The following is a 24,076-nucleotide window of genomic DNA, read 5'->3' on the forward strand; positions in this document are numbered from 1 at the left end:
TGCTGTAGGTTAAGGACTTTACCGATAGCAGTTTTTTTTGCTACTGGATAAAATTATTGCTGTCGACTGAAATAATACTTTTTATTTTTTATTTTGTGGTTATTTGTTGTAAAGGTTACTGGTTTAAAATTGCTGTAGGCAGGCTAAAAATTTCAGTCAGTGAGTAATTTGCCTGTCGCAAAAATATTTTAAAGGGACATTCCAGAGTTTGCTGCATTGTAAGATGTTTCCGACTAATACAATATTTCTACGACTAAACTTACATATTAAATATATTTTCTTTTTTAGAATATCAGTGTCTGTATATTCAATGTGATTCTGGCCGTCTTAATATTTGTAAGAAACCCAAACTGGATTTTGTCTTCAAATAATTTCGGGGCGGGACGTATCCCAGTGGTAAAGCGCTCGCTCGATGCGCAGTCGGTCTGGGATCGAACCCCGTCGGTGTGCCCATGGGGCTATTTCTCGTTCTATCAAAGGCTGTGGTATGTACTACCCTGTCCGTGGGATGGTGCATATAAAAGATCCCTTGCTGCTAATCAAAAAGAGTAGCCATGAAGTGGCGACAGCGGGTTTCCTCTCTCAATATCTGTGTGGTCCTTAACCATATGTCTGACGCCTTATAACCGTAAATAAAATGTGTTGAGTGTGTCGTTAAATAAAACTTTTCATTCAAATAATTTCGTACGTACGAAAAAATCTTTTTTAGGAAATAAAATGAAATTTAACCTAATACAAATACTAGACTAGACAGCAACTAATATTTTATGCAGAAAAATATATTTAATATGAACTTACAGTCGTCAAAAAGTCTCTGTTAGTCGATAACATCCTAAAAATTGCAGCAAACTCGGGAATGTCCCTTTAAAATTGACGAAAGGTAAGATATTCTTAAATTCGAGACCAGTGGCCAGTTTCACAAAACATCGTAAGTTTACGTCTGCGACTATTTCACGCAGAAAATTACATCATTAAGGAAGATGGTTCACTTTAAGGACAAAAGAAAATGAAATATGTGTACTTCAAAATATATTAGTTGTACTGTCAGCAGTAATAAGAATTGTACTTTAGTCGTAGATTTATGTTTACGTGCAAACCTAGGCTTACGATGCTTTGTGAAATTGGGCCATGGTACTATAGTGCTTAGACTCATATGGTATTCTATATGTCCATCACACTAACAGGTCAGAATTTGCGCGTGAGCTGGAAGAACGTCTATCCACTTGGCATACCAAGGTATGTGTAATGTTTTGATGTTGAAAAACAACCATATATCGATAGCTTCGTTTTATATGCATATTCTTTTGTAAGCCATTAAAACGATAATTTAAAATGGTATACAATACAATTGTTATCCGCTATACCACCAATTTGTCCGGACTGCACGGGTTACGAATATCACAAATTAAAACCCGACGTTTCTATTCTTATTAAATACAGTTTTCTTTCAAGAGTCATTGCAAATATCGTACCATAGGAATTCGCTGGTTGACATATGATTTATCAGCTCTCAATCTCAAGGTTTTGTTGTAATACCCATTGAACTCTATCTTTTGCACTGGTTTTTCTTTTTCCACGTCGTATTAATTAGTTGAACATGACTGCGATGATTACTTTTTAATTTTAAGCTATATCACCATCCTTGTTAATTTGCAATATTAGAACACTTGCATGTCATAACTACTATACATATTCCAATGAGCTCTGTTCTGTGCTGGTGGGCGGGACGTAGCCCAGTGGTACAGCGCTCGCTCGCTGTACGGTCGGTCTGGGATCGATCCCCGTCGGTGAGCCCATTGGGCTGTTTCTCGTTCCAGCCAGTGTACCACGACTGGTATATTAAAAGCCGTGGTATGTACTAGTGCATATAAAAGATAGTGCATATAAAAGATACCTTACTGCTAATCGAAAAGAGTAGCCCATGAAGTAACGACAGCGGGTTTCCTCTCTTAATATCTGTGTGGTCCTTAACCATATGTCTGACGCCATATAACCGTAAATAAAATGTGTTGAGTGCGTCGTTAAATAAAATATTTCCTTCCTTGTTCTGTGCTAGTTTTGATTTAGTAAATAACTGGGAGTGGCAGTCTTCTTTGTGGCGGTGCAAGAATGATGTATGGTTCAGTAAAGGATCTCAAGAGTGGCAGTCCTCCTATAAACGAGGCATTAGATAGAGATTCATGGACTTAACCACTATTTTTCTAAATCCCCATTCGACTCTGCATTGTGCAGAGATACGGTCTTTATAGCGGATAACATTTTGTCATTCATATTTACGGATCCTTCTTAACATTGAAATTTATTTTACAAAACAAAATGTCACAATCTTTGTTTAATTTACAATATTAGAATACTCGCTACTTTATTGAATATTCTTAAAGAAACTGCATGCATAGACACAATTCTTACAAACAAAATGTCATTTATTGTTGAATTACTTTTCTTGAAAATGTTTGCAATTAGATGAGCATAACTGTAATGATTACATTTATAATGTTAAGCTAGACCACCATCCTTGTTTAATATACAATATTAGAATACTAGTTGCTCTATCGAAGAAATTGCATCCATAGACAAAATTCTTACAAAACAAAATGCCATTGACGTGTCACATTTCTTGGAAATGTTTCCAACTAGATGAGCATGACTGCGATTATTATTTGTTTTTAAATTTTAAGCTAGATTATCATCCTTGTTAGTTTACAATATTAGAATACTCGCTACTTTACAGATCCTTCTTAACGAAACTCCATCTATATACAAAATTCTTACAAAACAAAATGCCACTGACGTGTTACTTGAAATGAAAATGTTTGCAACCCTTTCCTTTATGCGATTGTCTGTTACGCAATTCGAGATGCAATGACATTGATTTAAAGACGGATGACCGCAGAAGTTAAACGAATTACGAAAGACCAAGAATTAAGTGTTAAGTGATCATGCCCGGGCTTTTATTAAGTTTCGGGTCGCAGTCACGTTAGCCTAGCCGGCGTTCTCAGGGGCTTTTCGCGAGCCTCCGCCAAACAGCGAGTTAAAACATCATATAACCAAGATAATGCAGTTTTTGCTTTTGCGTGAAAATTACTTCTACATTAGTTCACTTCTATTGATGGAACTTAGGCATCGGAGTCGGCGGACGAACGCAGAGTGTTTGTGGGAACACCGCCCCCTATATTCCCCGAGGTGGTCGCATTGGTTAGTCTTAATCCAATAAAGAAGCACGAGAAAATCTATGATGAGAGATCACGCATGCGCTGCTACTAAATCCCATTAAAGCGGCAGACTGTTGAGCGAGTGGTGTGTCAAATTGAACACATTGAGCGGCGCTGAGAAACCACCCGCTGTAAAGTGGCGTAAGTGATTAGAGATTGACATATTCCTCTGGTAATAGAATAGCACTGGAAAGTCCTGCAGTTCAATCTCATGACTGGAGACAACCAGTGAAAAAGTTTTTCTTTCCATACCATGGAGCAGTTTCCACAGGCAATGTATCCTTTCTTCGCTGCACATGTCCCTCCACATATGCAAAGGTAAATATATAATATAATATAATATAATATAATATAATATAATATAATATAATATAATATTATGCAAGATATTAAATATTTTAACTTTTATTTTTCATTGATGAACATAACAGCGATATTAATTAATACAAAACATCTTCCTAACAATTACAATAAATAATATTTTCAAAATGCTATTTGACTGCTAGAAGCAACAATGTTATATCGCTGTGTAACCTGTTAATAAAAATGACTTTCGTTTCGTTTATAATTCTAAAGAAAAATGCTATAATATATATGAACTAATTTTATTTTATATTTTTGTAAAGAATCTATCTATCTATATATCTATATATACATGTATATGTATATGTACATGCATACGCATAAGCATACGTGCACATACACATACACACACATACCCATACATATACATAAATATATACATGTATATATAAAATCATTTCATTTATCTTAAAAAACAAACAACAAAAAACCCCCCAAAAAACCCGTAATTACTCGCTGAACACAGCTACTATATTTTGTTCTTGCTTACGTTTTTCTTTGCTGACACTGGAGTTTGATTTGCAGTAATATTTTACTTTTAGTATTGCTGTGGAGCGTCTTCCACTTCAAGGACGGATGCCGCAGTATTTCGGGGGCGCCGTCTACCCCGGCGTCGCGCACCAACAAGCGCCGCACCTGCCCAGCCCCCACCCCATGGAATTAATATCTCAGATGCTGCCCGTGGGTCAGGTGTCGTGCATGCTGGCGCACCTGACGTTCAGCCAGGAGGACGTTGACATGGTGTTGTACGGCTACTCCAAGAGCGCTGACGGCGAGGAGGATTCACAGGGTCACGCACTCTCTGGTCTACAGCTGGGGAACAAACTGAGGCACGGTGAGATGTGTGTGTGTGTCCGTGTGTCCGTGTGTGTGTGTGGTGTGGCGGTGTGTGTTTGTGTGGTGTATGTGTGTGGCGCGTCTGTGTGTGTGTGTGTGTGTGTGGCGTGTCCGTGTGTGTGTGGTGTGGTGTGTGTGTGTGTGTGTGTGTAGTCAATCATAACTCTTTGAAACATCACACTTAAAAATATGACACTTAAAACATAACTTTAGAAACATAACACTAAAAGACATATCTCTTTAAAACATCACATTTAAACATATCTCTTTAAAACATCACATCTAAACATATCTCTTTAAAACATCATACGTATAAACATAACTCTTTAAAACATAACACTTTAAAACATAATATTTAAAACATAATACTTAAAAACGTCACATTTAAAAACATAACGCATAAAAATATAACACTTTTTTTTAAAACATCACACTTAAAATTATAACCCTTAAAACGTATCATTTTAAAACATCACACTTAAATACATAACACTATAACAAATTTCACACTTAAAAACGTAACACTTTAAAACATACTTAAAAACGTAACATTTTAAAGCATATATAACACTTTAAAACTTGACACTTAAAAACATAACACTTTAAAACACCACACTTAAAACATTGTACTACTCTCTCTCTCTCATACATTACTCTCTCATACATTACTCTCTCTCAAACATTACTCTCTCATTGATTACACTCTCAAACATTACTCTCTCAATCGTTACACTATCATACATTACTCTCTCAAACATTACTCTCTCATACATTACTCTCTCATACATTACTCTCTCTCAAACATTACTCTCTCATTGATTACACTCTCAAACATTACTCTCTCAATCGTTACACTATCATACATTACACTCTCAAACGTTACATTCTCAAACATTATTTTCCCAAACATTACATTCTCAAACACGACACTCTCAAACATTACTCTTTCAAGCATTACTCTCTCAAACATTACACTATCATACATTACTCAAAGGACATATCTATAACATAAAATTACAAACATCACACTGCCAAATATCACTTAAACAACACACTATTAAAAATTACAGATTCAACAATAAGCCCTCAAATACCACTCAAAAATCACTATAAAAAGCACACTCAAACATCACACTTTTAAACATCACCTTAAAGCAAGACGAAGATTCGATAAATGCATCATCTAGAGATCACCAGTACCGTAACACCGGGGACTGGTAAAACTATCTATTAAAAACCCATCATAGAGCCGACCTGCTACTTTATTACGTACATCAGCAGATGATGACAATTCTTATGAATTTCTTAAAATGTATAAATGGCACCAACCATCTTCTTAGGCACTGTAAAATATTTTCGAATATTCTAACATTTATTTACCGTACACATCTTTTACATTTTTTTGTTTAAAATATCGAAATTGGGAAATCCAATTTGTTCCTAGTCATGGAGTTTATAATAGCTGAAAAATTAATTTTATGCGCAACAAAAAAAGTATCTACGTCTGGAATTAAAAGTCAGTGACTTGAGTTACCCTCCTCCCCGCCATCCCTTGTGATCGGCCTCGCTGGTGTAAAGGTTAAGCCATCGAACTTAAAGCAGGTAGGTACTAGGTTCGTGTCCCACCTGAGACAATGGGCTCCAAGTCAGAGTGAGTACACCGCTAGGCTCAATGGGCAAGTGTAAGGCTACGTACCGAGTTTCAGTCACTTCACGTGGACGAATATAGGCGTGTCTCCCGAGTGTATGGTCCTAAAAAGGTGATGATAACCCGACAGCTCCGCAGATTCCGTATACACTGGAGTCAGATGATACTAAGATAGCTCAGATGTTAAAAACCGTGGAGCACGGCCATGCCAAGTAGTCCAATATCAAAAGGGAAATACTTCGGCTTCACCATTCATTACATTTTTATTATTTACTAATATATAATTATTTTATGTTTCTGATGTTCTAGCAAAAAAAAAAAAAGCAAAAAAAAAAAGGGGACGTAGTCCAGTGGTAAAGTGTCGATGGGCCCACTGCGCTATTTCTCGTTCCAGCCAGTGCAACATTGCTGGTATATCAAAGGCCGTGGTATGTGTTACCCTGTCTATGGGATGGTGCATATAAAAGATCCCTTGGTTTTGCTACTAATGTAACAGTGTAGCGGTTTTTCTCTCTAAGACTATACGTCAAAAACTACCAAATGTTTAACATCCAATAACCGATAATTAATAAATCAATGTGCTCTAGTGGTGTCGTTAAACAAAACAAACAAACAAACGACTTCAAACAAAAAATATATTTGTCTAAATATTGAATGTTTGTGGTATTTAAAAGAACCTATGATCACACGAGCTTTTTTTTTTTGTCTGTAAAATGTAAGCTTCAACTCCCGTAACTATTAACAGTTACATTGTTGATATTATTACAGCATGTGACAGATATCTCAACACAAAAAATCTGGGTTTTGTTTGTATATTATGTGTCAAAAATAAATTAAACATCTTGTGTTCCTTATATTTAATACGAAAAGTATTTATAATTTAGTAAATAATTTAGTTATTAATAATGACCGATGCATTATTTAAAATATAAGACATAATATTGACCCCTCCCCCAGTTTATTCTACTGTGTCCAGAAGGAAGCTTCTACTTCTGTAATATGCATCATGTTTAAAAGTAAGATCATTGTTTTTCAATAAAAAATCAGTATTATGATGTAAATTTTATGATAATATTAATATAGAACATTGGATACCAATGTCGTATGTTAATATTATCATAAAATTAGCAAAATTACCAAACCCCGACACAAAAGAAACAAAAATAGAATAGAAGAAAAAAGTCAATACAAAATTCCATATAGCTATAAATACTATAAATAAAACAATATCCAAACAGTCTAAACAATATTTCATCCGAAAAACAGTATGGCAGCAAATAAATCATAATAGAATATTTTTTATTAATTCAACTAACAAAGTATAAGTATACACCCCGTTTATAGAAGTAAATATGAAGACGTTTAAATTAATCTTATATATGACATCCCACCAAAAACAAGAAAATAACAAAACTCCGCCCTCTCACACACAAGATCGACTAGGCCTACTTTATGGGTACTAACATAATAACTTCACAAACAGGTTCATTAAACAGATCTAAAGACATTTTAAAAGTCTAATTTAAATATTTTACTGTTTTTTACTTCTAAAAATTAAATATTGTAACTGATATGCGTTATCATTTTACTCTAGATAGTAGAGTACACAAACAAGTTTTAAAATGCTTTTTAGAATAGTAAACATACCTAATTCACACACATACAAACAAATATGGAATTAACAGATTTAACACTAAAAATTAAAATCGATTTTGCTTTTTTAAAATATATGTACACCGTATCATGTTGTATAAAAAACACTGCAAATAATTTGTTTTTCTATTTCGATTACAAAACAGTTAAATTATTTAGAACCCTATACTGTCATAATATTTAATACTGTTGCGCTTAATCAAAACACTAACTGTACATTATTACTATCAATTCACACAGACATTTCGTCCCTGCTAAAAATCAATGCGAGCGTCAAAAGCAAAACCAAATTGGTTTAAGGAGAGGATGTGCATTTCTCGTGGTTAAAATTAATTTTAAGTCTAGATTTATTTTTTCTTCAGAATTTTGTTCCATTTTCTTGTTTATCTAATGAGTATATGAGAGTATTGAGAAAATAACAAGATTGTTCAAATAATTACTAATCTCTGTATTTAAAACGTTCATTTCGTCATGTATCTCAAATTTGTTTTAACAACTGTATTTTGTTCAGGACTGAATGCATTAAATGAATGAATGAATGAATGAATAAACAAATAAAGATGAATAAAATAAAATCGAAATAATTAAAACCCCCAGAAAAAATGAAGATAATAAAATGAGACCTAGTCAAAAGATCTGTGATAGAAAACTATAATTGTTTTAGTCTCCTACTTGCATTGACTCGCACAGACATGTCAGTCATAAACATTATGCATGTAGTTATTTATCGTTTTTTATTTCAGACAAATACATGTAAATCTAGTCCTGATGACTAAATACCAAACTTATCAGAATTTTAGCATGATTTAAAAATATATATAAGGTACATTAGTAAAATGATAATAATATGTAATGCAGGTTAGGAAAACGTTGAGATGTACTTTGTATATGTTGCAAAGAAGACGAAGAAAAACATTAAGCATATTGTCGCATTTTTACGACGAAACAAAGTAAGAATATGTGAGTTATAAATAAGTCAAACAAACTCAGTCATTTACTGTTAATAATAAGACGATATACATGTATCCGTTAGTTTTGTTTAACTAAGCTAGGCTTACTATCATTTCCTCATCTGACCGTGATGAAGTATTATCGTTTGAAAAACATATTACTAATATACATGTATTTGTAAGAAGACAATCATTCTATAAATTGATCCCTTTTGTGAGGCCATTGGAAGGAACTAACTTACTGCTTAATACACTGATATGTTATTTAAAAATTATGAACTTATTTTCTGTATATCTGTTATTTGTGCATTACAGTTTTTATTTTTACATAACTGATAATCGAAACACAGTGTCATGTTTCGTAATATTAGGCATTGGCCCTACATTTCCGGGGACAAATTAATCAAACATCGTAACTTTACATTTTCGGTTAGCAGCTGTTATTTATTATATTTTTGATATCTTTCTCATACAGAACATCATATAATTATGGAATATGGATCACGGTAAAGACGAAAGAAAAGTATTTATATAAAAACAAAAACACCCCACCAGCACTAACCACTTATAAAAGCGTGATGAAGCTTTATATGACACATGTCATTATTTGTTGGTGTATTTTAAGTATGGGAATATCATCTCTACTCGCTGTTCCTGTAAAATATAGGTCCTCGTCTTTAATATATATATAAACCCCCACAACACACACATAAACACACGCACACGCACGTACGCACAAATTTACTCAAACCATGTATATATAAGAAAAAATATGCGGCAGACTAATAATTACGCTGCCTACCTCCCACAGATATGATCGATTCTGAAAATGCTTTAACACTGCGCTGGATTCACTAATTGACAAAAGTAAGTGTGCTTTAAAAACGATCACTGTATAATAAACATCAGCTAAATACGATAGCAGTCTACGGAAGACTGAAAGGAACGATCCTGATTTTGTAGCCATTACAACACATTTTATTTTGCTAATATACAGTTTTTTAATTATTAACATTACAATACAAAGTATCTATATTGCGTTGCCTAAACTATGAATATTTGTATATTCAGTGCATTTCTAATCATTGCAATTCGATCATTTGTAATACGATAATTTCTAGTCATTGTAATTCGATAATACAGTTTCTATATATTTCAAACTCAGTATTTATATATACCAATTTATTTCTTCTTTCAAATACCAAATTAAGTCAAATGGAATCCTAAATGTATGTATCAATACAATACAGTATATTTCAAACTTTTAAAGTAGGTTCTATTACTCAGATTAGTTTACCCTCTTTTTTATTGGCTACAAACTAGCTCGATGTTCATTTATGACTACATTAATTCTGTATGTATTAATTTATCTCTTCTCCCAACCACCAAACAGAATGTAAAATAATTAAGTCAAATAGAATCCTGAATAACGTTATATTTATCAATTCAGTACCTTTATATTTTAAACTCAGTACATGTATTTATTTATGATTACGGTAATTCCGTAAATACCTTTTTGTTTCTTATTCCACCACCAAACAAAATTTAAAGTAATTAAGTCAAACGGAATCTCAAATATAATTATTGATACAATACTATATATTGCAAACTCAGTACTGATTTGTCGCCACATTAATGCCATACTTGCCTGTTTATTTCTTCTTCCAACCACAAAACAAAATTTAAAGTAATTAAGAATGTATTAATTCGACAATACAGTTCTATATATTTCAAACTCAGTATTTATATATGGCTGCAATAATTCCGTATGTACCAGTTTATTTCTTCTTCCAAACACCAAATGAAGTCAAAGAGAATCTTGAATTTATTTATCGATACAATATTTTATATTTCAAACTTTTTAAGTAGCTTTTATTACTCATATTAGTTCACCCTCTGTTGTATTGGCTACAAACTAGGCCTTTGAAATGTAAAAAGACAAGCGTATTTTAATCCTAATCAACTGCAGTAAGGTATATTTATATGTTCTTTACCGCCAACAAACTAGTGTATACCACGGCCTTTGACACACCAGTCTTAGGGGCGTTGGCTGGAACCGGAAAACCCCCAAGATTCAACCGAAGACGACCAATTCTACAACCCATTACATTGAACTACATCCCGTTGTGGTCCTCTTGAAGAATAAATACGTTGACTGAGATCTAATAGGCCATATTTGTTAACATAATATTGAGCAAATGTTTTCATATCTATTAAATACCAAAAAGTAAATTGGATAAAATTACTTTGATATCTGTAAACATATTTATACATTTATTATTGAGACATTCCTTTTTCATTTATAAAATGCTGTATGTTATTATTGCTAACATATTTCGAGGACATTTTGTACAATGATGAGAAAGTATAAATCTAAAAGACAGAGTTATTATTTAATTTACTATTATAATTATTTTTCAAAAGGTTATGTAAAATGGTAGTTCTAACATTCATCAATTGTTTGGACTGACGTGTTTGCACCTGAAACTCATTCACGTTTTGTGTGCACACAGCGAGTCTAGATAAGGGGGTACATTACTACATTAGGACGATCGTAACGGGCTTGTCTAAAGACCGTATCTTAATCGAATCGAAAGAAAATGTTTATTTAGTTAGCTTTTATAAACTGCAGCCTAAATGCGTTAAGCTGCCCGAGGGTGCGACCCGAACGATGATCTTTGAACCGGGCCGATACCGAGATGGGGTTCATACCGGCTCCTACCTTTCACCTTCAATAGAATTATTCATACTCTCTCAGGCGGACTGATTTTATACAAGCAGAAGCAGACGACAACAGTGGATACATCCTTTCAAAGCAGACGTGTCTCGAGGATACGATTTCGTCAAAAGTAACACTCTCTTTTGTTGACCTTCACGGCAGTAAATCTGTCCCGGCTGGTTATTGTAGAACCGGTATTTGCGGGAATCTGTTAGTCAAACAACCATATAAACACGTTAATGACACTCAACTATGATCGCGAGTCGGCCATATTGGCAAAATTGTCGCCGTACCTAACCAGCCAATTAAACTTCTATATGTGCATACATGTATACATGCATATAAAGTTTTCTTTTCGTTTTAGATACTCCATACAAGGATTCTATATTTTTGTTTATTCGTCTTATTAAATTATCTCAGGTTTCTAATTTTCGAGCACAAGACGGCGTGCTTTAACCATACCAAATTCATCGAACTCGCCCATATTGTACCGTACAATATTCGATATCTTAAACGTGTTAGTGTTAATACAAAGAAGGAAGGAAGGAAGGAAATGTTTTTATTTAACGACGCACTCAACACATTTTATGTACGGTTATATGGCATCAGACATATGATTAAGGACCACACAGATATTGAGAGAGGAAACCCGCTGTCGCCACTTCATGGGCTACTCTTTTCGATTAACAGCAAGGGATCTTTTATATGCACCATCCGACAGACAGGATAACACATACCATGGCTTTTGGTATACCAGTCGTGGTGCACTGGCTGAAGCGAGAAATAGCCCAATGGGTCCACCAACAGGGATCGTAATACAAAGAAAAAGGCACGCTCATACGCACGTACATACCTGCTACGTGAAATATTGAAGTTGGTGGTATGGAAGGAGGGGTAGGGGTAGGTGTAATGTAGAATATAATGTCATTATAACAATTTCGTAGACGAATGTTTACATCTTTTGCCAAGAGCGGGATTTAGCTCAGTCGTTTGAGTGCTCGCCTGAGGTTCTTGCGTCGCAGGATCGAACCACATCGGTGGATCCATTCAACTGATTAGGTTTTCCCTTTTCCTACCAGTGCACCACAACTGGCCAAAATGAGAAAGTGCATATAAAAGATCCCTTGCTGCTAGTGGAAAAATGTAGCGGGTTTCCTGTACTGACTACGTGTCATATTTATCAAATGTTTAACATCCAATAGCCGATGATGAATTAATCAATGTGCTCCAGTCGTATCGTAAAACAAAACAAAAAACCCATCTTTTGCCATTTTTAGGCATAAGATACTTAGTCGAAATTGCCCGTCGATTCTGTATTGTTCAGCAATGATACTATACTTGTTATTGTTTGTTTTTGTTTTGTTTTGTTTATTTGTTTTTAGCAGCATAGTCGTCAAAATTTCCATAGAGCCATTAAAAGCTAAAATTAAACATTGTTTGATTACATAAACAAAAGCTGATTAAAATACACATGCAGTTATTATTTTCAATATTGTTTTATTGTGGTTAGTAATTTGTTTCATGACAATGTAAGCCTCTCGGTCTAGACATATTCGATAATTAATTAGCTATTTTTAATTAAAACTTTTTTTTTTTGTTATCGCTGCCTAAGAGAATCACTGTAGCCTACCAAATTTCAAAACTACCCGTTTAAATGTTGAAGAAGAAACTAATTTGAAAGTTTCAGTTGTTTTCTTTAACTTTTAACTCACAAAACAAATAAAACAAATCGGAAATTAAAACCTTTTTTTATATACAAAGCTTCACAATTATCAAATCAAAATCGTAAAAGAAAATAAACAGTTTTCAAAGTTACACTTTAATATTAACCAATAAACCCCACTTGTACCAAGTTGATTCTTTTATGTTCAATTTTAATTTTTGAAATGTAACATTTTGAGTTTTCTGTGTATTCGATTGTAAACTGCCCTTGGGAATCTCTGTACCAATTTTGAAAACGATTTAAACAAGAATTTAAGAGAACACAGATTTTGAACATTGTAATGGTGAACTTTCAATAATTAAAAATGTTTACCTTTATTATAATATTTTTTTATATTTTAAAAGTTTTATTTATAATAATATAACAATTGCCTTGTATTAATTTGCGGAGATTACCCCCAAATTACTATATTTAATGAAACTCTCTGATAAGATACACTTTGAAAGCTTCAATGTCAAATTTCCAATTTTAATTTTAAGTATTTTATTAAAAGTCTAAAGTTGAGTGTATTTCCTTTATGCGTCTCCGTACGCGTGTGCATCTGTGTATTCGACCTCTCTATGCATCATTAATTACCTATACGTGTACGAATAGGTATTACAGAAACATGGAAGTTGCGCCTTAGAACAGCTCCGCTGATGAACGTGAATACTGAGCTGAAAGGTTTATTTTGACACAGACCATATTCTCTCAATGTAGCAACCACTCACACCACCACTTCCCCCCAAAACAATTTTATAAATATTCATAAAATAACATTAAACAAAATTAAATTAATTTGAAATAAATGTGTGGGGTTTTTTAAATAATAAAAGAAAGAAATTAAAATTTCCACCCCAAACCCCCCAAAGCACAAAACAAAAAACAAAACGAAACAAAACAAAAACAAAAATAACCCTCAACAACAACAACCCGCCCCCATACCCTTCACACAAACAACAAAACAAACATAAAAAGTGTGTAAAAATAAATTAATTAAATATGTGTTAATCCAAATGTATCTTTTTAGTGTCTGCGTGTGTTTCAGGGATTGAGCAGATTCTGTCTGCTGGACAGCGTCTTGACGACGGACACACGTCGACCGACTCCTCGCCGTTTGCCGTCGATCCACGCAATCTGGACCTCCCTGAAGGTAAACCCTCTCGCATTGAGTCGACGTCTGCGCAAGCAAAACACAAACTTGAAAATGTTGTCCTAGTGCTACTTTCTAATGGCCGTGTTTATTCGGATTTTAGTAAGAGCTTTTCACTGAGATAATGAAACTCAAACAAACAGGTGGAGTTTCATGTTCCTCCACAATTACGAGGATGTGCGATCCAGCCTCCAAACACCTGGATAGTGTAAATGGTTGTCACAGAACGACGTGGCCCTCCATTGTGCTAAACATTCGTTATTCTTTGCCATTGGTGCTCACTTGCTCACTGCCTTATACAATCGTACAAACCAAATCAGTTCGCATTAACCTAGAATGTTAACTTTACAAAACCCTAATAAAACTGATAGAAGTAGTGTATCAATTAAATACGAGTAGTATCAACACAGTATACACAAAACTTGTGTGGAACCTTATTTTTATTCTACCAGCTATAAAATGACTTCAAGAATATTTTTATCAGTAAAGCTTTTTTCTTCAGATAATTGCAGTTTTTTCTTTAAAAAAATATTCCATATTGGGTTCAACGTTTTGTGTACACTGAACAACAGCTATATATTAAACAAAAGCATATTAATTGCTTTGGAATAGATAATAGTATTTGCGCAAATAACCAATATCATATATTGCTATCAATCAGAGACACAGTTGATTTTACTCCGTAAATGTTTGACGTTCGTGCAACTCGAACTTTAACCTGGCTATGCAACTTACACATCGATATCTGCACCTGACGTCTTTAAATATACACAATCCTCTAAAATGTTAAGCGATACCTCTGATTGAAACTGGCAGTTTCTTATTTAGAATAATAATTTTTATATAATTACGTTTTTGTCATCACACACACACACACACACACACACACACACACACACACACACACACACACACACACACACACAGATATATAGCTCAGGGCCGTGTCTTAAAGTGACCATTTAGTGCGTTCCAGAATTTTAATGATTAGGTTTAGTAAAGATCCAAATGAAACGTCAGGATGAGTGACAATTCGAAACATTTCAAATGATGACGAACATAAGCATTTACCTATCTTCAGGCAAAGGTTTAGGTCAAGTAATCCCATACCGATAGGGAAATATTGCAGCTGCACCATTATCTAATTTTCATCATCATCATCATCTTTATGTTTGAGATGTTCTATAATTATGTATTTGTCTCTGTGGCGTCTAAAAAACAGAAAGGACAATTTTAGGTTGTAGAGTGCAGGATGAATTTATAGGTGATAATACACGCGTAAATAAAATTGACATAACTAGATGTGAAAACAAATTACCATTTTCTAACAAGACCTAAGTTTTAGACAGACAATGTTACTAGAAAAAATAAGCTTGTTTTGTTTAACGAAACTACTGGAACACATTGATTGATTTATTAATCATCGGCTATTGGATGTCAAACATTTGACAATTTTGACATATAGTTTAAGAGAGGAAACCTGCTAAGTGTTTCCATTAACTGCAAGGATCTTGTATATGCACTTTCCCAAAGACAGGACAGCATATACCACGGTTTTAGGGCACTAGTTAATACGGCAACCAACCCCCCATCAGAGAATGGGTCCACTGAAAGGGCTCGATCCTTCGACCCAAGCACCTCAGGTGAGCGCTCTAGCGACTGAGCCCCTGACAATGTTATTAGAGGACAAAGTTACTTTAATTGCTTAACATGGCCCTGCGTGTCTGTCTTCATATACACATCAACACGACGTGTGTGTGGGTGTGCATTAGGAACCACCGTCTACAACAACATCCTCGGGTGTTGCGAAACACGACCTCGCCGATTAAAGTCACATCTGTAAACAAACTGAGCCCAAGTTTTACGCCTCTTCCTTAGTTTGTTTCTAGAGAAAATAAATTAGAGCGATCAAATATACACGGAACAGAGCCGTTGGCTCATATTATCAATTTGAGCATTAGATGAATTTATTATTGAAACATCCGTAACTCTACTAAAGAAACACACATAGATTTTTAAATGGTGTTAGTAGTGGCCGTTCTCAAGTATCAACATCTTCATGAACGTACAAACCGTATTTGTTTTGGTATCCCCACTCCCCTCCTCGAAGTGTACATAAAACTAAAATTGTTGATGTTGAAAGGAATATTTTTATCGACCTTTTTGTTTGTTTTAAAAGCGCTCACTGGCATTAACCTCTGCTCTAAACTATGGTTTGAGAACCTCCCCTTAGGATGAGTTCTAATAGCGTTTTAAAAGTGAGTATTCTTGAAAAATATTATAATAGACTAAATCAAATTGTAGAAATAAATAAATATAAGCGTAATATTTATTCATATTTTAACTTAATAATTTATTTTCTTTGAAGAAAAAAGAAAAGAAAAGAACAAAAAACTCAACAAAAAACAACTACCCAAGACAAAAGAAGAAGAAAAAAAAAATCCAAACAAACCCAGTAGTAAATAAGACAACCCCCAATAACAATAAAACAAAACAAAGCGAAAAAAACAACAACAACAACAACAGCAAACAAACGAAAAAACCACCCCTCCTCACCAAAAAAAAAAAAAAAAAAAAAACCCCAACAAAAATCCCCACCAAAAATTACTTTTTTTTCGCACTGTAACTAATGACGTAATACTAAAAACACCCCACTCACACTTAAACATTTTAATGGATATATTAAATAACAATTGGGTATAATTTTGTAATATAAAAATTAGTTTATTATAGTACTAATTTTTTTTATCTGCTAAGAAGTCATTAAAAGAAGTTTTCTTCAATTAATTTTAGGTCGAATAGTATTTACTGATTTGTTTTAGCTGCCGTAAGACAGTTTGATAAAAATATGTCTATATTTCACAGGCGTGGCTGTATTTCAGACGACGTTTGCAGGGACGGTACACTGTGGGGTGTTTTGTACGAAGACTGTGATAGCCAAGGGACTCAAGTTTGGACCATTTAAAGGGAGAATTGTGAACACAAGTGAAGTTAAAACCAACGACGACAATTCTCACATGTGGGAAGTATGTATTACATGAGATTTTATTAAAATAATGAAGAGAATATTACAGTATATACAAATGAAATCATATTCAAATAATGATGGAAACACGTTGTATTTTCGAGGGGCATTCCATATCTCGACCATGTGGAACCCCAAAAATATTCAGCTATGACGTCACCGACGGTATGAAACTTTCATTCCCTTAAAGAGACAATCCTGAGTTTGCTGCAATGTTTAAGATGTTATCGACTAATAGACACTTTTTAACGATTGTAATTATATATCAAATATATTTTTTCTGCATAAAATATTAGTGGCTGTATATTTAATGTATTTCTGATAGTTCTAATATTTGTACAACGTTAAATTTTATTTTATTTCTTAAAATATGTTTTTAGCGTACGTACTAAATTATTTAAAGACAGAATCCAGTTTAGGCTTCTTACAAATATTAAGACGACTAGAAACACATTGAATATACAGACACTAATATTATAAACCAGAAAATATATCTAATATGTAAGTTTAATCGTAGAAATATTTTATTAGTAGGAAATATCTTACAATGCATAAAACTCATGAATGTCCCTTTAATTTAACTTTCAGTTTATATAATATATCAAAGTCAGAGGTTACAAGATCAGGTAAATAAGGAGAGTGTGGAAAACAACTTGAAGATATATTCATTTGCTGCATAAACAGAAGATTGAGAGCTGTATGAACTATTTACGTTGGTGCAGCCTTCCGCGCATGTCCCAATCCTTTTCACCTCACCCTCATTTGTCGTAGGCTCTTTCTGAAGGTAACAGAACATCACAATATCTTCCAGAAAACTAAACCCTTTCTCTTAGAATAAACCCATTTCGATTTCTTTTCGAGGGTGTTAGCCAGGGCGCTTCCTTCACCTGCCGTCTTTCTATATTAAAAGTTAAAAGTATATGGTACTCTAAAAAGGTAAGATTATTCTGTTTAAAACTTTTAGTCTCCTGCTTAGAACATTAATTTGTGTACACCCAGCGTATTCCTGGTTGTCCTAATGTCTACAGAAGCTCATAAGCCAGACTTAACCCACCACTAATGTTTGGAAATATGTTCTGTTGAATTGTCAGAAAAAGTTAAAGATATATTTGGTTTGTTTAACAACACCACTAGAGCACATTGATTAATTAATCATCAGCTATTGGATGTCAAACATGTGGTAATTCTGACACGGTAGTCATCAGAGGAAACCCCCTACATTTGTTTTGTAATACAGAAAGGGAACTTTTATATGGACTTTCCTCACAGACAGGAAAGCACATACCATGGCCTTTTACCAGTTGTGGTGCACTGGTTGGAACGAGAAAACCCAATCAGTTGGAATTGTCAGAAAGTGTTGCAGTTCAGAACATTTCAGCTATTATTAATATGAGCATTTTCTCGTTTTGTTATAAGAATTGAAAATTTGGCGTTGCGAATGTGGAATGCCAAACACATGACTAGATATGAACAAGACTAGATCAAGATAAAACATAATGGAACAATTAGTAGTGTAGACAATATTTAGTTCATTACTAGCATAGTGATGTCTGTATATAAATACAAAGATATACTGAGGGACTGAATTCCAATAATATGAGATTGATTGTGAGTAACAGAGTAGCAGAGTACCATGGATGATGGTATTGGTTGCAATCACTCTCTGCTGTCAGTCTTTCGGTGATCCCTATATATTGTATTTGAAGGACCCATAAATACCAGTTCAATGTAAGAGGACAAAATACATTCTAAACAATGTTTACTGAGGTACATGTTTCTATCGGACTGTTGATTAAAATAATGAATGCTGTACATTTAGGTGTTCCGTGAAGGTAAACTAAGCCACTTCGTGGATGGGCGAGGTAGTTCCAGCAACTGGATGACGTATGTGAACTGCGCGCGTTATGCGCAGGAACAGAACCTACTCGCCATACAGACTGCCGGCGAAATTTGGTATGAAGTGTGCAAGGATATACCCCAGGGGACAGAACTCTTGGTGTGGTACGGGGACTGTTATCTCCAGTTCATGGGGGTTCCTGTGGCCCTTAAGGAGATGGCAGACGGTGGTATTCAAGAGGAGGCTGACAGTAAGTATTAGTAGTTCATTAGTAATTATTATCGTTTACCTTGTGGAAACAAAAATAAAACACCAGCAAAAACAGTTTTACAACGTCTGAACTGATACATGCACATATACTCTTCAAAAGAAGAAACGCAAAACCACATTGTCGTAACATTTGGAGAATTCATTTAATTATTGAATGGTGAGTCCGATAATTACCAAATGTTGCAGGATTGTTCACAATTCACTCTAGTCCATTGTGAGTAAGTGATAGGACACACCACCAAGGTCACGGTCATCTGGAGTCAATACCGGGTGTGGCCTCCGCGTGTGTTGACAACTGCCTGGCACCGCCTGCCCATTGAAGCAACCAGAGTACGGATGACGTCCCGGGGGATGGTGGCCCACTCGACCTGCAAGGCTGCTGCCAGCTCGGGCAGGGTCTGGGACTGTGGTTGTCGCTGTCGGAGGTGTCGGTCCAACTCGTCCCATAGATTCTCAATTGGGTTCAAATCCGGTGATATCGATGGCCAAGGAAGGACATTAATGTTGTTGTTCTGTAGGAAAGCCGTTGTGAGACGTGCTGTGTGAGGCCTGGCGTTGTCATGTTGGAACACTGCGTTGGCGTTGGCCATAACTGGAACGATGTGTGGCCGGAGGATCTGGTCAATGTAGCCCTGTGCATTCAGGTTGCCCTGCACGTGGACCAGGTCAGTTCTGCCAGTGTGTGAGATGGCTGCCCACACCATGACACTACCCCCGCCGAATCTGTCCACTTTCTGCACGCAGTTTGCCGCATAACGTTCACCACGACGCCTATACACGCGACATCTTCCATCATGACGTCGGAGCAGAAATCGGGACTCGTCACTGAACCACACCTGTCTCCATCGCAGTTGAGGCCATTGTCGATGAATCTGGCACCACTGCAGTCGGAGTCGACGGTGTTGTGGTGTTAAGATGACACCTCGAACTGGACGTCTGGCACGAATTCCTACCTCACGTAGGCGGTTCCGTACGGTCTGGTCGGATATCCTGCGCAAACCTGGTATTGCTGCGGCTGTGGAGGTGGCAGTAGTCAATCGTTCCCGAAGGTGGCGTACCCGGATGTAGCGGTCCTGCCCGGGGGTAGTGACCCGTGGTCGACCGGATCTAGGGAGGTCACGTGTTGATCCATGTTGCTGGTAACGGTCCCACAGTCTGGAGATGGTGCTTGGGGACACATGGAATGCCCTGGCAACGGCCGTTCTGGATTCGCCTGCGTCTAGTCGGCCGATGGCATTGTTTCTCTGCGGTTCACTGAGACGTGGCATGTCCTGGATTGTCAACTGTCGGCCAGATACAGAGGCCAGGCAAGCGAACACCCTGCACTTTTATACTGTCGGTGTTCATGTTGCACGTGCAGACAACGCACGTGCAGTGGTGACATGGTTTGCACGTGGCTGCGTTTTTGCGAATATTCACATTTTGGAACTTTATTGTACAGTAGCTGCGTTTTATCGAATGTAACCGTGGGAATGTGTTTGGGACATGCAATGACCTTATATTCACAAAGCATGAACCGGTAGGAAACATAAAATCGGAGTTATAACCCATTTGTACCCTTTTGCGTTTCTTTTTTTCAAGAGTATATGTCTGTTAGTGCCATTACGTTCAAGTCTCCAGACTTTCTTAAATCACGGGACCTGGACTTTGTCTTGCAACTTGCTGGGTGTGTCGTTAAGGAGGCTGCCCCGAGTTTACATAAAATACTCTTTCTTGTTTAGAAATATATATTCAATGTCCTAATCTTTGTAAAACGTAGTCCAAACTAAAAAAAATTCTCAGTCATTTCGTACACTCGAACAAATATATATTTGGAAACAAAAAAAGAACCTTAAGCTACTACAAACATTAGAGCGACCAGAAACACACCGGATATAGAGACACTGATGCTCTAAACAAGAACACTTCTTTAAAAGGGCGTCTTTCAGTTGGACCATCTTAAAATGACAGCAAATTGAGGACAGTCCCTCTAAAGATTGGATGTTTGTTTTTCAGATAGCGAGGGCTACCCGTGCGAGAGGTGTAACAAGGTGTTCGCCTACAAGTATTACCGAGACAAACATCTCAAGTACACTCGCTGCGTGGACCAGGGTGACCGCAAGTACCCCTGTCATCTGTGTACCAGGTTAGTGACCGCAAGTACCCCTGTCATCTGTGTACCAGGTTAGTGACCACAAGTACCCTGTCATCTGAGTACAAGACTAATGGTCGCAAGCACCCCTGTCATCTGTGTACCAGGTTAGTGACCGACTGCAAGTACCCCTGTCATCTGTGTACCAGGTTAATGGCCGCAAGTACTACTGCGATTTGTGTACCAGGTTAGTGACCGACCACATGTACCCCTGTCATCTGTGTACCAGGTTAGTGACCACAAGTACCCCTGTCATCTGTGTACCAGGTTAGTGACCGCAAGTATCCCTGTCATCTGTGTACCAGGTTAGTGACCGCAAGTACCCCTGTCATTTGTGTACCAGGTTAGTCAATATATATTAGATTGAACTGGAAATGATTTAGCGTGCACGTTCAGAGCATATTGTTGTAGCGCACTCGTGTCTTGGACGCTAATGTTCCAAATGTTTGACATCCAGTAGCCGATGATTAACAAACATTGTGAGAGTACTGCTAAAGCAATACATGTCCCCTACCGAGCCCCAACACTTTTTCGTATCTCCTAAGTTCAAGGGCCATAACTCCGTCAAAACTGGGTAAATTGCCATAGAAGTCAAACTTGATCTGTAACAGTATATGATAAAGCTATTGTGACGGTACATGCTCTTAATTTCTTTTCGCCTGTGGCGATATTAATTGTTTTAGAGGGCCGTGTGCAGTTCCAAATGCACTTAGCCCAGGTGGCCAGTAGTTACGTAATACCTTCGCGAGTGCGGTTTTTACAACCGAGATTTTGGCGACTGGCGACAGAATGTCTGGTCATCTAAGAAAATATACCCACTCTGGGAGAGGTGGAAATATCAGATGATAGGTGAGGTACCGCGTTGTGCCCCCAGGCGATATTCGCTGTCTCTGAGAGTTTTGAATAAATAGCTAGGATTTTAGAGATATGAGGGAGAAACATAAGGAAGGCTCCAGGGGATCGTTGTCCGTCCGGACTGGTAATTATATATATTTTCTGCTCTGTGTATAACCTTGATGTGATTGATGTGACTTTAAACATTTTAATACTGTATTATACCAATATTATTTAGACGGTGCTGCCGGTCATCTGACGCAGTAATTCTGTAGGCTCACTGTTCTATATATATAAAGCTTAGCCAGTCATCCTAGAGGACCTAGGTAAACTGTAGGTTATTGTCTTTATTGTGATAGGTACCAGTATTAAGTCTGTATTACAAGGTTATTGAACGAGTAGTAAGGGTTAATTAAAAATTAACCAGTTAGGAATAGAGTTGTAATTCATTTATTAATTAAGTTCTCCTGGAAGCGTTTCTCAATTATCACACGTTATTGAACGAGTAGTAAGGGTTAATTAAAAATTAACCAGTTAGGAATAGAGTTGTAATTCATTTATTAATTAAGTTCTCCTGGAAGCGTTTCTCAATTATCACACGTTATTGAACGAGTAGTAAGGGTTAATTAAAAATTAACCAGTTAGGAATAGAGTTGTAATTCCTTTATTAATTAAGTTCTCCTGGAAGCGTTTCTCAATTATCACACGTGTGGGTGTTGTGTCACGGTGAAGTGATTAGCATATTGTGTAAACTAGACACCTAGAGATTAACTAATTAAGTGATCAGTTCTGGGTTGTTATTATTTGTTGTTGTTAATTAACTACTGCGGCAATACATTTGTCAGCGTAGGTTAATACAGATTCCAAAGTGTATTGTGTTTTTGTTGTGTTTTCTAGTGAACTAAACGTGCTATATTATATATACTTATATAAGATCTTATCTCTGATCATACCTAGATGAGCCACACGCGGGTATAACTGCCTGTTACAGAGAGATCTAATAGATATACAGTTAGGAGAGATATTTGGACAATCGTGTTTCATTCAGTTACGGGTATTATGGGATCCCCGTGACAGCTATACACAAAATGTCAGCTCAGTATCTCAAGGCCTTCTGAAAAAAAGTCTAGAAAACTAATTTTCATATCTCTTTAGTTCAAGGGCCATAACTCCGTCAAAACTGAATAAATGGCCATAAGAATCAAACTTGATCTGTAACAGTATATGATAAAGCTACACACAAAATGTCAGCTCAGTATCTCAAGGCCTTCTGAAAAACAAACATCCAGAAAACTATATGCGGGACAGACAGAGAGAGAGAGAGAGAGAGAGAGAGAGAGAGAGAGAGAGAGAGAGAGAGAGAGAGAGAGAGAGAGAGAGAGAGAGAGAGAGAGAGAGACAGGCAGACAGACAGACAGACAAAAGGACGGAGGTGAAACTTATAGTCCCCTCCGTTTGGACTGGTAGGGGACTAATAAATCAACGGTCTCTAGTGTTGTCGTTTATTGTCTGCGTCAGTCTGAGTCGATCTGGATCAGTCTGAGTCGAGCTGCGTCATTTGCCGATTTTATGGAGATCAGACTGTAACCACTGAATTAGACCATTTGTAGATAGCAAGTTATATTGACTCAGTGACTGTGTAAAATAATACAGTCATAATGGTGGAAGTATTGTTCGTTTTGATTTTGAGAAATATTACACAATGTTGTTATGTGGCATGCCATTGGGTGATTTGATGTGTA

The 24,076-nt window shown here is 36.1% G+C and overlaps 1 protein-coding gene across 1 annotated transcript in view; it reads left to right on the forward strand.

The window, feature by feature from the left end:
* Positions 1 to 1,165: 1,165 nt before the first annotated feature.
* The window catches only part of LOC121368510 (PR domain zinc finger protein 14-like), a 30,790-nt gene continuing 7,879 nt past the window's right edge, over positions 1,166 to 24,076 (forward strand). Inside the window, exons 1-6 of the mRNA XM_041493247.1 lie at positions 1,166 to 1,236; positions 4,118 to 4,410; positions 14,133 to 14,237; positions 17,103 to 17,263; positions 19,082 to 19,353; positions 21,369 to 21,494. Of these exons, the coding sequence (XP_041349181.1) occupies positions 1,166 to 1,236; positions 4,118 to 4,410; positions 14,133 to 14,237; positions 17,103 to 17,263; positions 19,082 to 19,353; positions 21,369 to 21,494 (1,028 nt within the window). The remainder of the gene's footprint in view (positions 1,237 to 4,117; positions 4,411 to 14,132; positions 14,238 to 17,102; positions 17,264 to 19,081; positions 19,354 to 21,368; positions 21,495 to 24,076) is intronic.

The sequence above is a fragment of the Gigantopelta aegis genome, chromosome 3 (genome assembly GCF_016097555.1).
Source record: "Gigantopelta aegis isolate Gae_Host chromosome 3, Gae_host_genome, whole genome shotgun sequence".
Taxonomy (NCBI): Eukaryota; Metazoa; Mollusca; class Gastropoda; order Neomphalida; family Peltospiridae; genus Gigantopelta; species Gigantopelta aegis.